The 9,979-nt window shown below is 40.4% G+C and overlaps 1 protein-coding gene across 1 annotated transcript in view; it reads right to left on the minus strand.

The window, feature by feature from the left end:
- Positions 1–8,543: 8,543 nt before the first annotated feature.
- LOC109959126 (uncharacterized) overlaps positions 8,544–9,979 on the minus strand; it is an 8,303-nt gene continuing 6,867 nt past the window's right edge. The window contains exon 11 of the mRNA XM_020598262.1: positions 8,544–9,335. Within this exon, the coding sequence (XP_020453918.1) occupies positions 8,732–9,335 (604 nt within the window). The 3' untranslated portion in view covers positions 8,544–8,731. The remainder of the gene's footprint in view (positions 9,336–9,979) is intronic.

Here is a 9,979-nt window from a genome sequence, read left to right on the forward strand (position 1 = left end):
CTGCGTGTTTCAGGGCCACACCCACAATTTTAGAAATACGGAGGCCACAGGCCCGGGCCCCCGAATGTTTAAAATATATACTTTAATATTTTTTAAAGATTCAATTACAAATACAAAAGATATTTAAGTACTGTATGTCACAGTAAAACCTCAGGTTTAAGTTGCAGAAATGATGTTGGTTGAATTTCATTTTGCTGCGTCAGTTTCAGGGTCCCAGTATTATGCATGTGGCTCATTTTCACACTGTCACAGCCTACTGGGACACTTAAAAAAGAACAGAGCCATCGTTAATGTTATTGGTAACACACACTTTTTCTTCATTGACAAGTCAAAATATCTGCTGAACAAAAGGCCTTTTTTTATAAATTTTTCTTGGCTTTCAAAATTAAAACAAGTTGTGCAGCTTCTCTCTGGTTTACTATGGTTCATTCAGCTTGTGAGAGGAATGGCAAAACCTTTACAGTATGTGTTTGACAGATGAAATTTTCTCTGGCTGTGGTGTTTTCCATTTTTTAAGAAAGGGGCGATTCATTTCATCAAGTGAATTTTTAACAAATGGAGCAGCTTTTTGGGACCACCTTTTTTTCACTTTCTCCTTCATGAGCATCCATTTCCATTCTCACCAGAGTAGCAGGGAACTGAGTTGCAGTTCTGCACTGGTTCCAGTCTGTGTGTGTGTGTGTGTGTGTGTGTGTGTGTGTGTGTGTGTGCTCGTGCACTGTTGTGCACTGTGAAATTCCTCTGCCAAAGAAAGTCCTCTTTGACCTCACTTGAGCAAACATGCTATGACAGTGTCCAGAGGAGACCCAACAGAGCACCAATTCAGCTGCCTGCAACTGAATCCCTCCTCACACAGAGCCCCCTCACAGTTCATCCTCGCTGGGCCAGGAAGGAAGGGAGCTCAGCACCTTGAAAGAGCACATCCCATGTACCTGTCTGAGCTATGCCGGATGTAAGCTTCTGTTACCACCAGTTTCACTTCACAGACAGAAGGGCAATGTCCTCGCGGCCTGTAGAACAGCGTAGAGGAGGATCTCTAATCTCGGGTGTAAAGTTTCATGGAGCCTGTCATACAGGAGCCTGTGGAAGCAGTTCTCAAACTGTGGTCCAGGATCTGCTAACTGTTCTTGAATGCATGCCAGGGGACGCCAAGAGGAATAGTTTAAAGCAAAAGTTTCCAGAATGTGGGGAAATACTATTAATTACTCACTTACAAAGAGTTAGATGAAAATATTTATACCACTTCCATGTCTGTATGATAAATATTAAGCTTCAAGCAGCAGCTAGTTAGCGTAGCCTAAACACTTTATGCCTCATAGCCTGAATCTGGCCAGAGGAAACAAAATCTGCTTACCAGCACCTCTAAAGCTCGCTAATTATCTTATTTTATCTAATTGTGGTTTTATATGGGACCTTAGGAAGTCATTGTGCTTAAACACAAAAAAGTCCAGTACGTAGCCCCCGTATAATTTTTAGTCATTTTTATGTAATTTTTACAGTCAGTTTTATGTGTATAATAAACAAACAAGATATAACTAAAGCCCATTTATTTCTACTGAAGATGTAAATCTTTTAAATCATGTCACAAATATAGTTTCATTTTTATGTTTCAAGTCTAAATAATTTTTTTAAAACTTCTGGGTCATGTCGCAAATATCACTCAGACTCAGTATCAGAAAACATTATTTTCCCCTTGCGGACTAATACATATTTGGTGTGCTAGCAAGTATTTACAGGAGAAGTATGGTTTTAGACTTGTATAGTGCTTTTCTATGCATTGCAGCACACTTGAAGCCCTTTCCTACTACTTGGCCATTCATCCATTTGCACTCCCAAACTGGTGTCATCACTGGGAGTTCACTATCTTGCATATTTGGACTGGACAAGCCGGGAATCAAACCGCTAATCTTGCTGTTAGGAAACGGCCCGTTCTACTTCCTGAGCCACAGCCGCTCTGTGTGCTGTAATGGCAGTGTTGATGTGCATGGTAACAAAGCAACATGTCACACTGTGTAGAGGTGTGGTTTACTGGTTTTGTTTTTAATTGTTTTGGGAGCACTGGAGCTCTTTTGCACAAAGGAGCAAGGCAATACATGTTAGTGGGATCACTGGTTTGGACCTTTCATGGGACTATGTTGACAATAAGACAAAGAATATCACCAGCCTTATCCTTTAATGCACAATAATAGAAGCAGTAGCTGTCAGCGTCTCTCCCTTCCCAAGCAATGCAGGCAGTAGAAAGTAACTGCTATAGTATGTAAAGTCTTCCCAGGTATAATTCTCTTGGGACAGATTGATCTTAGTGGTCTGATACATATCATGGCAGTCCTTGACGCGTAAAAGTTTGAGAGCAGATTTCACATTGGCCTTTGAGAAAATGCAAAAGCACTGTAATTTTATCACCAATTTCCTGACAGCAGCTCAATAAGAGCATCTTCCAATCCAAGCAAAGACCTTTTTCCATTTTCTGTTCATGCCAAGAGCCTGTTTCATGGAAACCAAGAAATAAGCTGTGGTGGAAAAAGAGGTTAAACAGCTGCTTTTTTTTCTTTAAGGTACCCGGAAGTGAGTTTTTCTAGTATTTTATGGGTTGATTTTCTTCCACTCATCACACATAACCGCCCTCCTGGCCACCACCTATAATCATTGACAGGTGTGGATAGTCCAGACCAGTGGTGGGCATTAGAAGTCAGCTGCCCTGTATACCTGACAATAATTAGTTACATTTATAGTAATAGTTCACTCTTTGCAGGAAATTGGAGGAGTCCTCTGCAGACTGTTAATGTACTGTAACTATTACCTCTGTACCATATCTACAAACTGATGACAAATTAAAGGAGAAACCTGAATAAATGAGTGCTCTCTACCAGGATGACAGCACCCCCATCTATAGGAAACAAGAGGTCACTGAGTGGTTTGATTAGTATGAAAATAATGTGAAACATATGCTGTGACCTTCACAGTCACCAGGTCTCAACCCTGTTGAACAGCTATGGGAACCTTTTTAGCGACATGAGGGAATATCTTATGGAAGAATGGTGTTGATCACTCCACTAGACTTCAGAGAATAGGAGAGTCAATGCCAAGGTGCACTGAAGCTGTTCCGATGGCATTTGGCGGCCCAGCACCTTACTGTTGGTTTTTTTCTTTAATACTTCATCCATCTATACACAGCATGAATCATTTGTAGTTAACAGAGCAGTCCTATCATTTATGAGCAACATTTTGCATTATACAGTCCAAGAATTATGGTGATTTATTTCAGCAACCAACACTGACTGATGCTGTAAACTGAGGTCAGTAAAACACCAGAAGACCTGAGGGGATTATGATCATTTTAGGTTATTCTTTCTATCCTTTCTATTTTTAATAGCAGGCCTTCCAATAAGAAGTTATAAAACAACACATGTATGACTACATGCCATGCTCTGGTGTGTCATACTCAGACTGGACAACCTGGGAATCAAACCGCTAATCTTCCGATTGGGAGACAACCCACTCTACCTCCTGAGCCACAGCCACCCCCCAGGTCACACATTTCCCATGTTTTACAATGTATTTAAACAACATCATAAACCAGAGCAATAGAGCACAGTAGTCAGTGATGTGGTAAACTGAGATTTTCAGTTCTTTCCTTAACGTCTCAATTAATTAATAATAAAACTTTAAAAAGCAAAGGCTTGAACACGAACTCTACATCTGTCTCAAGGCCACATTAGATGTGATAATTATTCCTTACTCTGCAGAGTGGCAGAAAGACACACTACTGCCAATTCAGAGGCATTGTTGTGGTGACATTTGAGTGGAGGATCAAACCAATGGTGAATAATCCATATTGAAAAGCTGCTCTTTCTTCCAAATGTCAAACAGCAGCAGGAGCCATTGTTCAAGAAGCTGACTCTGAAACCTCCAGTTCACCATCATCACAATGTTGTGTTACATACACAGCATTGTGATGATGTGAACTTGACAATAAAGAGTGCACAGAACATAAAGTTTGCATTACATTCACTCGCTGATAGTCTTGTCTAGTCTTGTCATGTGCTTAAAATGATACAGTTAAATACAATCCCTTGTTATAAATGTAATAGAGTGTGAATTAATCACCACAAAATAGCCATGTTTCTAGATCAGCTTTAATTTTGTCTAACAAAATATGTTTTAAAATCTGTCCTGTCCCATTAATCATTTTGTGGTACCATAGGTTTTTCTTGCAACCCATTTTGCACTCAACCTCCAGGTTGGGAACTTGTGGTTTAAATGCTGTGTGGTGTCCTACCAGTAGGAGAATATTATACTACTCAGAGGGAGTACTCGATACTTTTCAAACATTTTGGAATGATAGTGGTCAAAGCGCAGGAATCAGTCCAAAAATACCGCCACTGGTGTCGCATTTCAGACTCCTGAAGCAGTCAAACCACACTGGACAGATTGGTTTTGTTTGCTAGATCTAATTCAACAAATTCAACAGAAACCTTATGTATGGCAATGTATTGAGAATTTAACTTGACAGAAAGGATATTGTATTTTATGTAGATGTAAAACATTTATAATTGATGGCATTCTGCTTAAATATCAAGTTTCCTTTCCTGTAACTGTAGCTTCACATGCATCATCATCACAGCAGTATAGTCTATAAACTGCTCTTATTCTTGAGGACAAAGGAGATCTGTTATGGAGAGGCCCCACTAAGAGATTGCACTGCAGCGCTACATCTCACAAATCCAGAAAACTTCACTCTCATCCTCAGCCAGGCCTTTCCACATTCATTATCTTCTCCAGCGCATGCAGCAAGTATGAGCCAACATCAACTTCCTGCTCCGTTATCACTGCTTACTGCAACAGTCAATACAATGAAGACAAAGATCTTAATGTTGTTGTTGTCAGTCAAGAACACATCATAGTCTTTTGTGGGTGCTCTAACTGTCCTGATTTTTTAACCGTCAGAAACTGGTAAACAGAAGTATTTTAACTATTTTATTATTATTTTAGTCTCCAGTCCATATTTTTTAACTAATAAGCAGCCACAAGCTGGTCAAGCTGCAAAAGAAACTGATCATCTGATTTGGACAAACTAGATTAAAAAAAAAAACGGTGTGTGCCTTCAATCAGTGCTGAGTGGACAGAGGGTTTGCTGTTCAGAAAACCACTGTCCCTCGCTTCTGTAAACACAACCTGGGTTTCTAAATATAGGCTGAAAACAGGTCCACTGTACACAAACACACACTCATGCCCGTTCTTTCCCTCGTCATACACTGACTCACACTGTTCCCATGGCACACATCTTTGAAGTGGTTACAGCCTGTGCCAGCACACGTTTGGTGGTGCAGGAAATGACGCAGCATGGATGCATCAGCGTTCTAGTGTTCACTGTTTGGAAATGCATTCAAATATACTGTAACCCTGTACAGAATGAAAGCCTCTTTGTCCCACACACAGTACCATTTAAAGAAGATTGTTATTATTTTATGTGCACACAAATTTATCAGAACTAAGAGTCTGCATCCACTATACAGTTTCAGTTCTGGTAGGTTTCACTTGGACACAATGAACTAAACACTAACGCCAGCATTCTAACATGGCAATGCTAACAGGCTGGTGTTTAGCAGGTAAATATTGGCCCGTCTTAGTCTAGCATGCTAGCATGCTAACATTTGCTAACAAGAGCATTCAGAAAGCGCATGTACCTCCACCAAGGCACAGCATTCACTTATGCAAATGGGTCCCTTCTGAAAAATGAGATCAGAACAACAAAAAAATGTATCCTAAAATTCTTGATCCAGATCAGATCCGGCTCATCTATTAAGGTATGATAGTCAGTTACACTGTTTATCTTACCTGAACATGTCAGGGTTCTATGTTCATAATAAGCCAAGCTATGGCAGAAAATATGCTTTAAATGGGGGTTTCAATGTTAACTTTATGTGGCCATCAGATCTGGATGAAATTTGGTCTGGTGATAGAAATTGCCACCCTGTATATGTGCATTAAATTTCAAATGTTTTTGATAACTTTTGACAGAAATGTGAATTTGTTCAATTTTGCCCTATGTAAAAGATAGGGATTTGTGTGATTTTATTTTTGTGACCTGGACCTTTGACCTTCCATCCATCTATAACACTTATTCCTGAATAGGGTCACGAGGATGCTGGTGCCAGTCTAAGCTGACACTGGGTGGAGGGCGGGTACACCCTGCACAGGCACAGGGAGAACATGCAAACGCTGCACAGAAAGGCATCGGGTCAGCCTGGGGCTCGAACCAGGAACCTTCCTGCCGTGAGGCGGCAGCAGCTGTGTAGCCTAAACCCAGTACAGCTAAGGTTAATTGGAATGTCTTTAGGTTTACAGGTAGCTGTCAACAAAATGTTTGAAAAAGTTCAATTTTGACAATATGATGGTGCCAGCTGAAAAGTCGAGGCATCATCATGTTTTTACAGTGAATAACATAAATAACTGTAGTGAAATTCATGGTAATCCATCCAATCCGGTTCTGTACCGGAAACAAATTCCTTGTGTGTAACATACTTGGCCAATAAAGGTGATTATCCTTATCCTCCTTATCCAATAGTTGTTGATTTTGATAAAAATCACAAATTTCCACCACACTGAGGTCATTAGGTTACAAGAGCCATGGATGTCTATGCAAAATGCTGTGCCATTCCATCTAACATTTGTTGACATATTTCATTCTGACTTCCCTTTAGTAATGCTGCAGTTTAAATGAAAATTTTATCTATTGTGTGCATCCAGATTACATGCTTACAAAGACATCAAATTTTAAGACCCCTACAACCAGGCGCCAGCCTGTGGGAATTGAAATCACATCACCCTGCCCAGGAAACTTCAAGGAAGTCTGAATCACTGAACTTCCCAGGAGGGTAAGTAACAATTGTTCACTTCATTTGTTTTGTGTTTGCCCTAAGTCACAGTCAAGATGTTGAATTCCCAAGATTTTCCACTCTCCATCTTCCCCACAGCAGAGCATCAGTTGTCTGAACCATAGCCCCAATAACCAGTGTATCAGAGGTTCTACTACTTTTCATCTGTTCCTTGTTTTACAAAGATTCGGATAAGTAACAAGTTACATTTAAGTCACTTAGATCTGTGCTTACAAGTAAAACAGTGATGAATGATGTGTGTAACCGGATTATTTTTGTGCTCACCAGCAGATACTGTAGCACTAGTGTAACTGTAGAGTGAAAGACCAAGAAATACAATACAGTAATCTACAAAGTCCTAAAAGGGGAAACTGTTTCTCAAGCAAGCAAGTAAATTCCTAACAGATTGAGCTTCTGTGATTGAAGCCCATTGTTTTTGACAGAGCAGCTGAAAGACACTGCAGGATTTGTTTCGGGCCAAATACAGATAACATTAGCAGAGGGACAATGGGGTCACTGATCTGAGTTTTTCTTGTAACAGAGAAGAACCTTATTGACGGAGTCATGAATTACAATGCAGTGCATGTTTGCAGCCCATGCGTGATGGTGCAGCACTTCTGTATTCAGTCTATTACAAATGTAGCTGTTGAGATCTTAAATCAATAGTCAAAAAGAAAAGAAACACAAACTTTCTTTAGTGTTGATTGTAAAATCTTATCTTGTTCATCTGCAAGACTTTAGGTGCTAAATGTGACCTGACAAAGTAAGACACCCTAAACTAGACATCTTTTCTTTGCTGTACAGAATTTTAATTGTATAATACCACAAGTAGAATCTCATTCAAAGCAGGACAACTACTGCAGATGTAATCTTCATTTATCTGTCATCCTCCCAGGGCTTCAGAGAGGGTCTTTATCAGGGCTCCACAGAAAGGAATTCGCTAGAACTCCAGATGAAATATGAAGGATTGATTTCAGCAGAATCACTACTGGCAGCCGTGAGAAGAGAAGATAATTACCACTATGACAAGCTTTGATCACAGGTACAGTTATTCTCAGAATATTGGTGTTGACAGAACACTGAGATGAACAGCCCTGAAATTCACATGAATTTGTCCTAGTTTTACTTTTTTTTTCTGCCTCCATTATACTTAGTTTCTGAATAGAACCACTGTCTAGCCATGAAGAGCTAGGTAGGACAAAATGGGGGTAGTTGATGTGGCATGGATTAGATGTCCATACAGTATCTCTCTCTTGATTTGTAGAAGTGGAGGAAAGGGAACTCATGAGTACTGAAATGTTCTGAGGGGGGGAAAGTAGTGGGTAATTCATCTGTGATCTGTAAATACAGTGGGTGGAATGAATCACTGTGGTTTCTTTCTTGTCAAGAGGCAGCAAATAATTCAATAAAATGACAGAGGGATCGGTGAGTCTTATGTTGGAGTCAGTTTTAGAAAAGTAGGAGGTGTGGAGTCAGGAGGAAGAAGTCATGAAGAAGAAAAAGCTCAAGGTGAAGATGTAACCTCACTGCAAAGAAGAAAGGTTTAGTTTATTGAAATCTCATTGAAAATGCATCCAGACCACAGTGTAGCCCTAAAGCAACATGCCTCCTACACTACCTGCCAGGGCTAAACTAAGATGCAGCATTTGTTAGCAAAGCCACCCACTAATAGGAAGGAAGCAACCTTTGTGTGTATGTGTTTATAGGTCAAACAAGTCAAATGAGTCAGGTTTTCCCCTCTCTGACCTCAAAATGTAAACAAAGCACCATGTGAATCCTTAAGTCAGTGCTTTGTTTATTATATCACATAGGGTCTCACAGTTTGTAAGTGTATTCTCCCACTCCTGCAAGACTCATTTAGGTTTGACCTCCTCCTGTATCCTGCTCAGTAGTGCTTCACTGATGTAGTTCTCCTGTAGGCTCAAATGCCTCAGTGGAAACGACATCCTACAGAGCAGCGCCCCCATGAGGTCATTTCCTCCTACGTCACTGATGCCGTTTCCATCCAAATCTACCTTCTGCAGACTCATGTTCTCTTTCAGCACATCGGCCAGCAGCCTGACCCCAGGGTCTCCCAAGTTGTTCTCGTCTAGGATGATCCGAGTCAACGAGCTGTTTTCTTTGAGGCTGTCAAAAAGTTCCTTCCATGCCGCCAAATCAGCCCCACTGGTCTGCGCAAGCCCTAAGTAGTGAAGGTGTGAGTAGTGCCTCATATATGACGCTAACACCTTTACCCCCTCACTGCTCAAGCCATTTCCCCCAATATCCAGTTCTAGAAGTGCAAAAACCTTAAACGAGCTCCACCCAGTGGGGAGATGTGGAACAATATTGTGCTCTGAGGGGCAAAGCATGGCCTGTTGGAAGGCAGCAGCCGCTCTTGCTGTTTGTTCCTGCAGCTCAGCTATTCCATTCAACAGGGACAACATTCCATGGTCACGCAGTTTGTTTCCAAACAAGCTGAGGAGAGAGGAGAATAATTTGATTCCTCCATGAGCTGTTCACTTCAAAGAGTAGCCCTTATGTGCATCTGTAGGACAATATCACAATGATGTTTCTTATCTGCTTGTTCTGCAGATTCAAGATGATTACATCTAAAATCATGTTGTAAAAATCATCTTTTTCATCTGGAAAAATTCTGCCTAAATGTCTTCTAAATATCTTTAAATGATTTTTTCTCCTTATGTATTTGGTATGTTTATTCAAAAACAAAACTAAGGATTGCATAGTTGCATAACAAGTGTTTGAATGGATGCATACAAGGGCATTTAAATGTACACTTTCATCATCATATGCTAGATGCTTTCAATTTCTTGAAGGGACATGTGGGATCTGCTGTGCATGTTAAATAAACTAACAGTTCCAGTTTAAGAAACACCATGGAGAGTTAGATAAGGAGCTCAATACCATGTCTGTCTGTTAAATATAAAGCTTCAAGCTGGTTAGCTTAGCTTAGCACAAAGACTGGAAACAAATGTTATATCATGTTTGTTCCATACTGTACAAAATCAGCAGTGTAAAAACAACAATTAGCCATTTCATGGAGGGTTATGTGTCAGACTAATTCTTGGCTGAGGCCACTAACTTCCTGGAGTCTCTGCTGG

This window comes from Monopterus albus, unplaced genomic scaffold, assembly GCF_001952655.1.
Source record: "Monopterus albus unplaced genomic scaffold, M_albus_1.0 scaffold37.1, whole genome shotgun sequence".
Classification (NCBI taxonomy): Eukaryota; Metazoa; Chordata; class Actinopteri; order Synbranchiformes; family Synbranchidae; genus Monopterus; species Monopterus albus.